The sequence below is a fragment of the Diaphorina citri genome, unplaced genomic scaffold (assembly GCF_000475195.1).
Source record: "Diaphorina citri unplaced genomic scaffold, Diaci psyllid genome assembly version 1.1 scaffold1251, whole genome shotgun sequence".
NCBI lineage: Eukaryota > Metazoa > Arthropoda > Insecta > Hemiptera > Psyllidae > Diaphorina > Diaphorina citri.
The window spans coordinates 99,202-108,348 of NW_007378680.1; the positions used below are offsets into that span (position 1 = coordinate 99,202).

Sequence of the window (9,147 nt, forward strand, 5' to 3'; positions counted from 1 at the left end):
CTGGCTTTCTCCTATCCTGTCTTCCTTCTCTCTTGAATCCATGATGATAAGACCCTAGCAGTTACAGTTCCCTCTATCAAATCTCTGTTAAAAAAATCCTCTCCCTCTCTTTTTCTTTCAATTTTAGAATCTTTCTCTGGGAAAAAAATAATAATCTGATAATTAAATCTTTTGTCATGATGGCTTTTAAACTAACACTTTGTTTCTTTTGTTCTTAACAATTTTAACATCTTAACAACCCTCCAAGAATTTTAATACCTCCTAATATTTTACTGAGAAGTTATTGATTGATTTTATATTGCACGCGATTTTCTTTTCTTTTTTCAAAGACATTACGAATAATTTCTTTATTACTTATTTATTATTAACTTTTTATCAATTTATACCTCATCTTCGATATGCCTTCGGAATTGGAAGGCAAGTCTTATGTGTCTCGATTTACTCTAAGAATACGCGCCGCATCCGAAACTATGGAAGGAGTAGCTGCAAGAAGTATGGTTGTAGAAAACAGAGATTTCGGGAAATGTACTGAGAAATCTTTCCACACGTGAACCCAGAGGACATCAGTGCAATCAGGTAACAGCGCATTTCATTACTATAGGTAGGTACTTTCTTATTATTACCATTACTATATAGGTACCTCCTTATTTACTACAATTACTATATAGGTACCTTCTTATTATTACCATTACTATAGGTACTTTATTATTATTAATTATTACCATTTACCATTACTATATAGGTACCTCCTTATTTACTACCATTACTATATAGGTACTTTCTTATTATTACCATTACTATATAGGTACCTCCTTATTTACTACCATTACTATATAGGTACCTCCTTATTTACTACCATTACTATAGGTACCTTCTTATTACCAACTTCTTATTTTACTTCGCTTTTCCCGTATTCAGACGGGGTCGGCGTTTTTCGTCAGCCTCTCAATCAGTCCTAGGATGATTCCTCTGGGCTGACATTTGGTTTTGGCTGCAAATTTTTAGTGGAAGCCCCTCGCTCTTAACCTTTCCTGTTTCCTTAGCAAGGGAAATATCAAGCTGTTAGGTACCTCCCTGTTTGAAACCCCAGCCAGACTAAGCTGGTATACTGCCTGTTTAAAATTCCCCAGCCAGACGATGCATCAGACCAATCTGTTTTACACAGAACCTGATTTTCATCTTTTAGCCCTTCTTTTTCTTCGCCTTTTCCCGTGTACCTTCCCGTCGGTGTTTATCGTCAGCCACTCAATCAGCCTTAACTAGGGACACTAGGGTGATTGCTTTGGGCTGACTTTCTTCTTCTTCTGCTAGCCCTTCCTCAACAATATCCTTGGATGAATTATCTCATGTACATAATAATATCTCCCACAGAAGATCACGGCGACTGTGCAACTCTCAACCGCCATTGCTCGTCACGGGGGCGCCAGCATGGGAAGTCTGCCCAACCTGACCGCCATCGGCCGCTCCGAAGACACCCTCGACACACAGAAGCGCCACCAATGCCGCTCCGGCAGTCAGTGCAGCGGCGAGGAGGAGTTTCAGCTCACGCATCGACCGCTACGAGCGACCCGTAGCGCCGGGAGCAACAAGCAGTACAGTGTGAACCAGCCTATTGATATGAAACTGATTAAGGTGAGTGGTGTCCTGAGCTTACCACGTGTAACTGAGAAGAAAAACCTGTGGTACCTATATTCATTGGGATGGCGGAGATTTTGCACTTACTCGTAAGGTAGGTAAGAGGTGTTTTTTTGGGCTGAACGTGTTTGCCAAAGTTCATCAAAAGCGGAGTAACCGTTTGGAAGCTATGACGAAAAATATGTAAAAAGCTCAAAAGAATCCCGACAGGGCGGAGGGCTCCGGATGCACGATCCCAAATCCTAAAGAGAAAATTTCCTCTATGTGCTGAACATGTTTGCCAAATGTCATCAAATGTCATTGGATAAACTGTTAGATAGTTCTAGATTAAATAAAACAAGAAAAAAAAATGAGAAGACAGTTATGTTCCATAGAAGCTCACAAGTACTTAGAGGGATTTTAAAGAATTTGTTAGTTATGGTACATGAAAAAATCGTGGAGTTAGTAACTTGGACCTTGGTATTGGTATAAGTAGGGCCATCGGCTTTAATAAGCGCCATTTGTCACTGCGACCTGGTTAGATCTTCTGTGACATAAAGTCATAAACTGAGAGCTTACTTGATTCTCCTCTGTTTCCAGGAGTCTGCGTTCTCTCCCCTCTCCACTCGCTCCACATGCCATCATCACCACCGCCATCATCCTCACATCCAGCACCCTCTGGTGACCAACATCAGCAAGACACATCACCGTGACTCCATGTCCACGTCGGAGACATCAACATGAGAATATTGACGGAGACATCAATATGAGAATATTGACGGAGACATCAGTATGAGGAATTGACGGAGACATCAGTATGAGAATATTGACTAGGTGGCATTTTGGGGCACATGCCACCCAGCAATTGCTAACTTAACCCATTTTTAGAGAGTTTGGAAGTTGCTGCTGGTTATCCCAACTTAGCCCAGCATTGTTGGGCAGTGAATTCCGTCGGAATGATAATCCATATCCATGAAGCCTGTAACGAATTCACATGAATTAACTACAAATGAAGACCATGTGGTTTCAAGTGAACTCCAACCCAATATAAAATATTACCTACTGAAAGTTGATACTTTCAGGATATTTCAAGAACCACAATTTGAAAGGAAATCATTTGATGACAATATGATCAACTCACCTTTACAGGCTATAAAACTCCCTTGTGAAAATGGCTGGGATCCCGGAAATGGCGCAGAAAATGAATCAAAATGCGATCGAAACGTTGGGTCTGACGGCTGAACAGAAAAGAAAGTTTGAACTGTTCGAGACAAGATTTTTGAGGAGCTTTCTGATCTTGAGATCAGTGACGGAGGTTAAGGTGGAACCCGAACTGTTAAATTCAATAATTGCCTCTTCAGATGAATTCAAACCGAAGAATCAAGGTTTAGTGACTTCCAAACTTCTCAATGATGGAAAACTCAACTCACCAATAAAGATTTGGCAAGGGAAAATCAAAGAGAAGTGATCAAAATTTTCTAAAAGGGGAACCTCAGAATCACATACGTTCCACGACACTGGTCGCCCAATAACCATAATACAACGAGCACAAAGATTCATCATGGAGGTATCGATGTTATGGATAGGAGAGAAGCAAATTAGTGCAGCCCAAATCAATGTGAGTCGGCCATCGCGGATCCACTTCGTTACAAAGGCTCAAAAGAATCCCGACAGGGCGGAGGGCTCCGAATGCACGATCCCAAACCCTAAAGAGAAAATTTCCTCTATGTGCTGAACATGTTTGCCAAATTTCATTAAAATTGGATAAACTGTTAGATAGTTCTAGATTAAATAAAACAAGAAAAAAATGAGAAGACAGTTATGTTCCATAAAAGCTCACAAGTACTTAGAGGAATTTTAAAGAATTTGTTGGTTATGGTACATGAAAAAATCGTCGAGTTAGTAAGTTGGACCTTGGTATTGGTATATTTAGGGCCATCGGCTTTAATAAGCGCCATTTGTCACTGCGACCTGGTTATATATTTCATTAAAATTGGATAAACTGTTAGATACCTAGTTCTAGATGAAATAAAACAAGAAAAAAAAGAATACAATAGTCCGTCCCTTATACTTTTTTATTACTATATTGTAATAATAAAGGAAGGACGGACTAATGAGAAGACAGTTATGTTCCATAAAAGCTCACAAGTATTTAGAGGGATTTTAAAGAATTTGTTAGTTATGGTACATGAAAAAATCGTGGAGTTAGTAAGTTAGACCTTGGTATTGGTATAGGTAGGGCCATCGGCTTTAATAAGCGCCATTTGTCACTGCGACCTGGTTATATCTTCTGTGACATAATGTCATAAACTATAAACTGAGAGCTTACTTGATCTCCTCTGTTTCCAGGAGTCTGCATTCTCTCCCCTCTCCACTCGCTCCACATGTCATCATCACCACCGCCATCATCCTCACATCCAGCACCCTCTGGTGACCAACATCAGCAAGACACATCACCGTGACTCCATGTCCACGTCCGGGGGGTCCACCATCGGCACCTCCTCCGTCAAACGCCTCATCAATGTGGTGCGCTCAACGCAACCCAACATCGGACCCGTATACTCTTCCAAGAAACTCTGCAAGAACTTCACCGCCCTCTGTCTGGGTCACGCGATGATCACAGCGGCCCTCATACCCCTGTACACACTACAGAGTTCCCTTAGTATCTGGGGCGGTAGTTATGCCGTGGGACACACCAACTTTAACATCTATGACGCCACACCATGGAGTCATGAACCGCCTGTGTATCTGATCAACAACCAGAGCATCTGGCAAAACCCGGACCGGAGGGAAAGCGAAGTGGCTTACCAGTTTGCCGATGAACCACGACGAGCCAAGAGAGATATCAAACATATTCGTGAAACAAAGACTGAACGCGATAGTGAGCAAGACACCCATAGTAGAGAGAACACAGCGTATCCTTACTGGATGCAACAGTACAGGACAAACGAAACGTACTTCAAGGTGAAATATAAAACACACAATGAGACCGATGTCAACCAAGAGACACTGAGGAGCTCACGAGAAGATAATGGACTTCTAATAGAAGAGAAAGATGTCAACAATCATGAGAGAAGGGTGAGCGCCAGTGACAAGAACCAAACACAAAGTGATATAAAGTCCAAAGTCATAACAAAACTAGAAGCTCAACTTAGTCAATCTAATACCACAGATGTAAATAGTTCACCTCGTACCAATGTAAGTCATAAAACAAATGGGGTGGAATCCATTGAACAACTATCACAAACACATCAACTGCCACATGAACAATCAACAAACAAAGTGAAGAAGTCACCACCTGATGGTGTAAAGCGAGGACCAGTGACAATGATGAAAATAGTTAAAAGAAACCAAGTATCAGCCAAGCAGATGGTAGAAAGACTTCCAAACCAAATCCATAACCATACAGAGGATGAGAAGGAAGCTAATAGTCTGAGCACAGATGAGGATATGTACAGAACAATCCATAACGTAGACAATGGTAGTCTTCTCCTTGCACTTCTCTTCTTCGTGGGTGCCATCTCCACCATCTACGCCCCGTTCTATGTACAGAAGTTTGGCATCAAGTCATGCTTCATTCAGTGTTACGTCATTGTATGCATCTTCATCAGTTCCCACTACTTCCCCAACGTGTACATCCTTGCTGTGACGTATTCCATGTTTGGTCTATTCATTGGGATTCTGTCTCAGGCTAAGATTCAATTCCTGGTGACTCTCGCTAACAAGTTCTCCATGGTGTTATCCAACGCGAATGAAGACTTCCTCATTGCTCAGTTCTGCATCCTCCAGCAGTTACTCCGGCTGTATATCTTATCCCAGGACATTGGTGTTATGCTCGGAGGCATTCTTACATTCGTCGTGTTGCATGCTAACTTGAACAACTACAACATAGACTATCTGTTCCAGTACAAGGACTCTGGGGAGAAGGTATGTGGCAGTGCATACTGTCCGGTCATCTGGTCCTATCTGCCTGAGCTGGAGGAGGGCCATGTCGCTGGTACTGTACCTACAGGTAAAATGCCATTTGCTGTGTTCTCTATTGAACTAGCTATCCTACCCCTAAAGGTTGGCAAAGGCCATGTCGACATGTCGAGTGATTTAAGTGAGATACTCTCTGGCAACCCGAACGAAACACATATAGATCGTGTTAACAATTTCCTCACCAGCATATCCTACTCCATGTTGCCTTAGCCATGTCGACATGTCGAGTGATTTGAGTGAGATACTCTCTGGCAACCCGAACGAAACACATATAGATCGTGTTAACAATTTCCTCACCAGCATATCCTACTCCATGTTGCCTTGTAAGGCGAACAGTTTGCTGCTCAGCATCTACCTGGGTGTCACCATCATCAGTGTGATTCTCTCCATCATCTTCATCGATAGGATTAAGAACTCATTCAACTTCAAGACGCCTGGTGTGAAGCGGTTGAGGATATGTTCCATCTATAGCACGTACTTCCGTTATGTGGAGATGGCTGTTAAGGATTCCAAGTTACAACTGACGGCACCGCTGTCACTATTCATCGGATTGGAGCAGGGCTTCATGTATTCTGACTTCATGAAGGTGAGATTGAGTAGCTCTAAACAACATTTTGGTTTCAGGAATAGGGATTGAGGATGCACTTTTACAACTAACGACTTACACAAAGTAGGTCGTCAAGTTAATTTTGATTCCTGTAACAACAATTTGGTTTCAGGAATAGGGATTGAGGATGCACTTTTACAACTAACGACTTACACAAAGTAGGTCGTCAAGTTAATTTTGATTCCTGTAAGTAACCGCACATTTCTCGCTCTTTTCACGTAGTGAGTTCATTTTTTGATACATCCTATGTATTCTAAGTTCTCTAAAGGTTTAGCCACGTCCGCTTAACCTAAAGGCCGAGAAGCGTTTATTTTTGGGGAAATTTTATTTGACGGACGGGGGGCTAAAAAGTTTAGGACATTCTTGGTCCCTCAGTTATTAAACTGCCTCGATGGTGTAGTGGTTAAGGTGCTCGCCTGGTAAACAGGAGGGCGTGGGTTCAATCCCAGCCGAGGTATGGAATTTTATTTATTTTATCCTCAATATAATTTGAGAATTTGACAACAATAATGTTTAGTAGTAGCCTACTGCTCGAGTAAAGGGACTTTTCAGTCCTATGCGAGCAGTTATTATTATTATTATTATTAAATTATTCCATTGTTTGTGTTTCAGTCTTACGTCTCCTGTGTGATTGGTACCGTCAATATTCCTATGGTACTACTAAGCTCGTCCGTACTTCAGTCTGTGGCCGCGTTCACACTCAGTATGCTTCTACAACATGTGAAACGACTCTACGTTATGAGTAAGTATGCTTCTAAGAGTTATTTTTTGATACATCCTATGTACTCTAAATTCTCTAAAGGCTTAGCCACGTCCACTTAACCTAAAGGCCGAGAAGCGTTTATTTATGGGGAAATTTTATTTGACAAACGGGGGGCTAAAAAGTTTAGGACATCCTTGGTCCCTCAGTTATTAAACTGCCTAGGTGGTGTAGTGGTTAAGGCGCTCGCCTGGTAAAGAGGAGGGCGTGGGTTCAATCCCAGCCGAGGTATGGAATTTTATCCTCAATATAATTTGAACAATAATGTTTAGTAGTAGCCTACTGCTCGAGTAAAGGGACTTTTCAGTCCTATGCGAGCAGTTATTATTATTATTAAACTATTCCATTGTTTGTGTTTCAGTCGTACGTCTCCTGTGTGATTGGTACCGTCAATATTCCTATGGTACTACTAAGCTCCTCCGTACTTCAGTCTGTGGCCGCGTTCACACTCAGTATGCTTCTACAACATGTGAAACGACTCTACGTTATGAGTAAGTATGCTTCTACAACATGTGAAACGACGCTACGTTATGAGTAAGTATGCTTCTACAACATGTGAAACGACTCTACGTTATGAGTAAGTATGCTTCTACAACATGTGAAACGACTCTACGTGATGAGTAAGTATGCTTCTACAACATGTGAAACGACTCTACGTTATGAGTAAATATGCTTCTACAACATGTGAAACGACTCTACGTTATGAGTAAGTATGCTTCTACAACATGTGAAACGACTCTACGTTATGAGTAAGTATGCTTCTACAACAGGTGAAACGACTCTACGTTATGAGTAAGTATGCTTCTACAACAGGTGAAACGACTCTACGTTATGAGTAAGTATGCTTCTACAACAGGTGAAACGACTCTACGTTATGAGTAAGTATGCTTCTACAACATGTGAAACGACTCTACGTGATGAGTAAGTACATTACTACAGTGGTTTATCTTGTTCAACCCCCGTCAAGATCATCGACCTTCGCACCAATGTGTTCACAACGGAGCCTGGAACATCCTGCTTATTTATATACGCCTGAAATTTTCGAGGCTAGAATGTTATCAAAAATTATTTATACAAAACCATCGACCCTCAACCACTAGGCTAGGATCGGTCGGTTTCCGTTGTGGATGCCTACTGCTGCATTCTGATTGGTTGATTAAATATTATCTTTGATAAAATAATCTCAATTTTCTATTAGGTGCCTACATGATCGATTTCTTTGAAATTTTTTTGCTCTTTTGAAAACATATGTCTGATTTAATTATCTTGAAATCCATTTATTCAGTGAATTAATTTTTTTATATTCAGTGGGTTTCCGTATAGGTACCTACCCATTTCAAGTCGTTGTCTCACCATTTCAAATTGTGAAACGTGGTATCCTGCCATGGAGTCCTATGGGTGAGCTTGTTCCAATTCTATTTTTATTTTTGTTGGGTAAAATGTCTTTCCTATTGAAAATCATACGTCCTAATCCTGGGTTGGGATAAAATGCAATTTTCCTGTCGTTGGTTTCAATGGTGTTTTTGATTTTGTATGAAGTTTCGCCTACGAAAAGGAGTTTACTATATCTTGATTTCTTAGGGTCCTTGTAACAAGATGGGGTGGGGTAAACAGTGGACATTATGTGGTGGAACAATCAAACAAACTTATTTAGGTATTTCAATTGTTCTCTTCTCCCCAGACGTTCTGTTCGACCTCTATCCCGAATAGGAACAATCAAACAAACTTATTTAGGTATTTCAATTGTTCTCTTCTCCCCAGACGTTCTGTTCGACCTCTATCCCGAATAATTCGGATTTATTGGATTCGATGGATAAAAAAAAAAGAACAATCAAACAAACTTACCTAGATATTTCAATTGTTCTCTTCTCCCCAGACGTTCTGTTCGACCTCTATCCCGAATACTGGCAAGGGCCGTTCGCGCACAGCCACTTCTTCCGCTACCTTGGACTCGCCCTCTCCTTTGGTCTACACGAGGGTGTTTGTAATGGCGTCAAATTCTACGCGCTCACTGTCACGCTTCTACTATCCGTGGCGGCGTTCGCATGCCTGGAAGTTAATATTAAGCATGTCAAACGAAACGCGTTCACCCCCCTGCCGCCCCTGCTGGCCTCGGGACATTTGATGTGACGTCATCGCCTACGGGAGCGTATGCCGTGACGTCAAAGTTCACGATTTACCGGTA

At 41.4% G+C, this 9,147-nt stretch overlaps 1 protein-coding gene across 1 annotated transcript; it reads left to right on the forward strand.

Annotated features, from left to right (window-relative positions):
* Positions 1–329: 329 nt before the first annotated feature.
* On the forward strand, positions 330–9,092 carry LOC103514974. Its single transcript, XM_008479890.2, is given in 10 exon segments — positions 330–576; positions 1,372–1,632; positions 3,964–5,599; positions 5,690–5,800; positions 5,802–6,181; positions 6,815–6,937; positions 7,324–7,496; positions 7,717–7,797; positions 7,846–7,883; positions 8,839–9,092. Coding segments are annotated over 9 exon segments (3,000 nt in total). The 5' UTR covers positions 330–576; positions 1,372–1,428.
* The last annotated feature ends 55 nt before the right edge of the window (positions 9,093–9,147 follow it).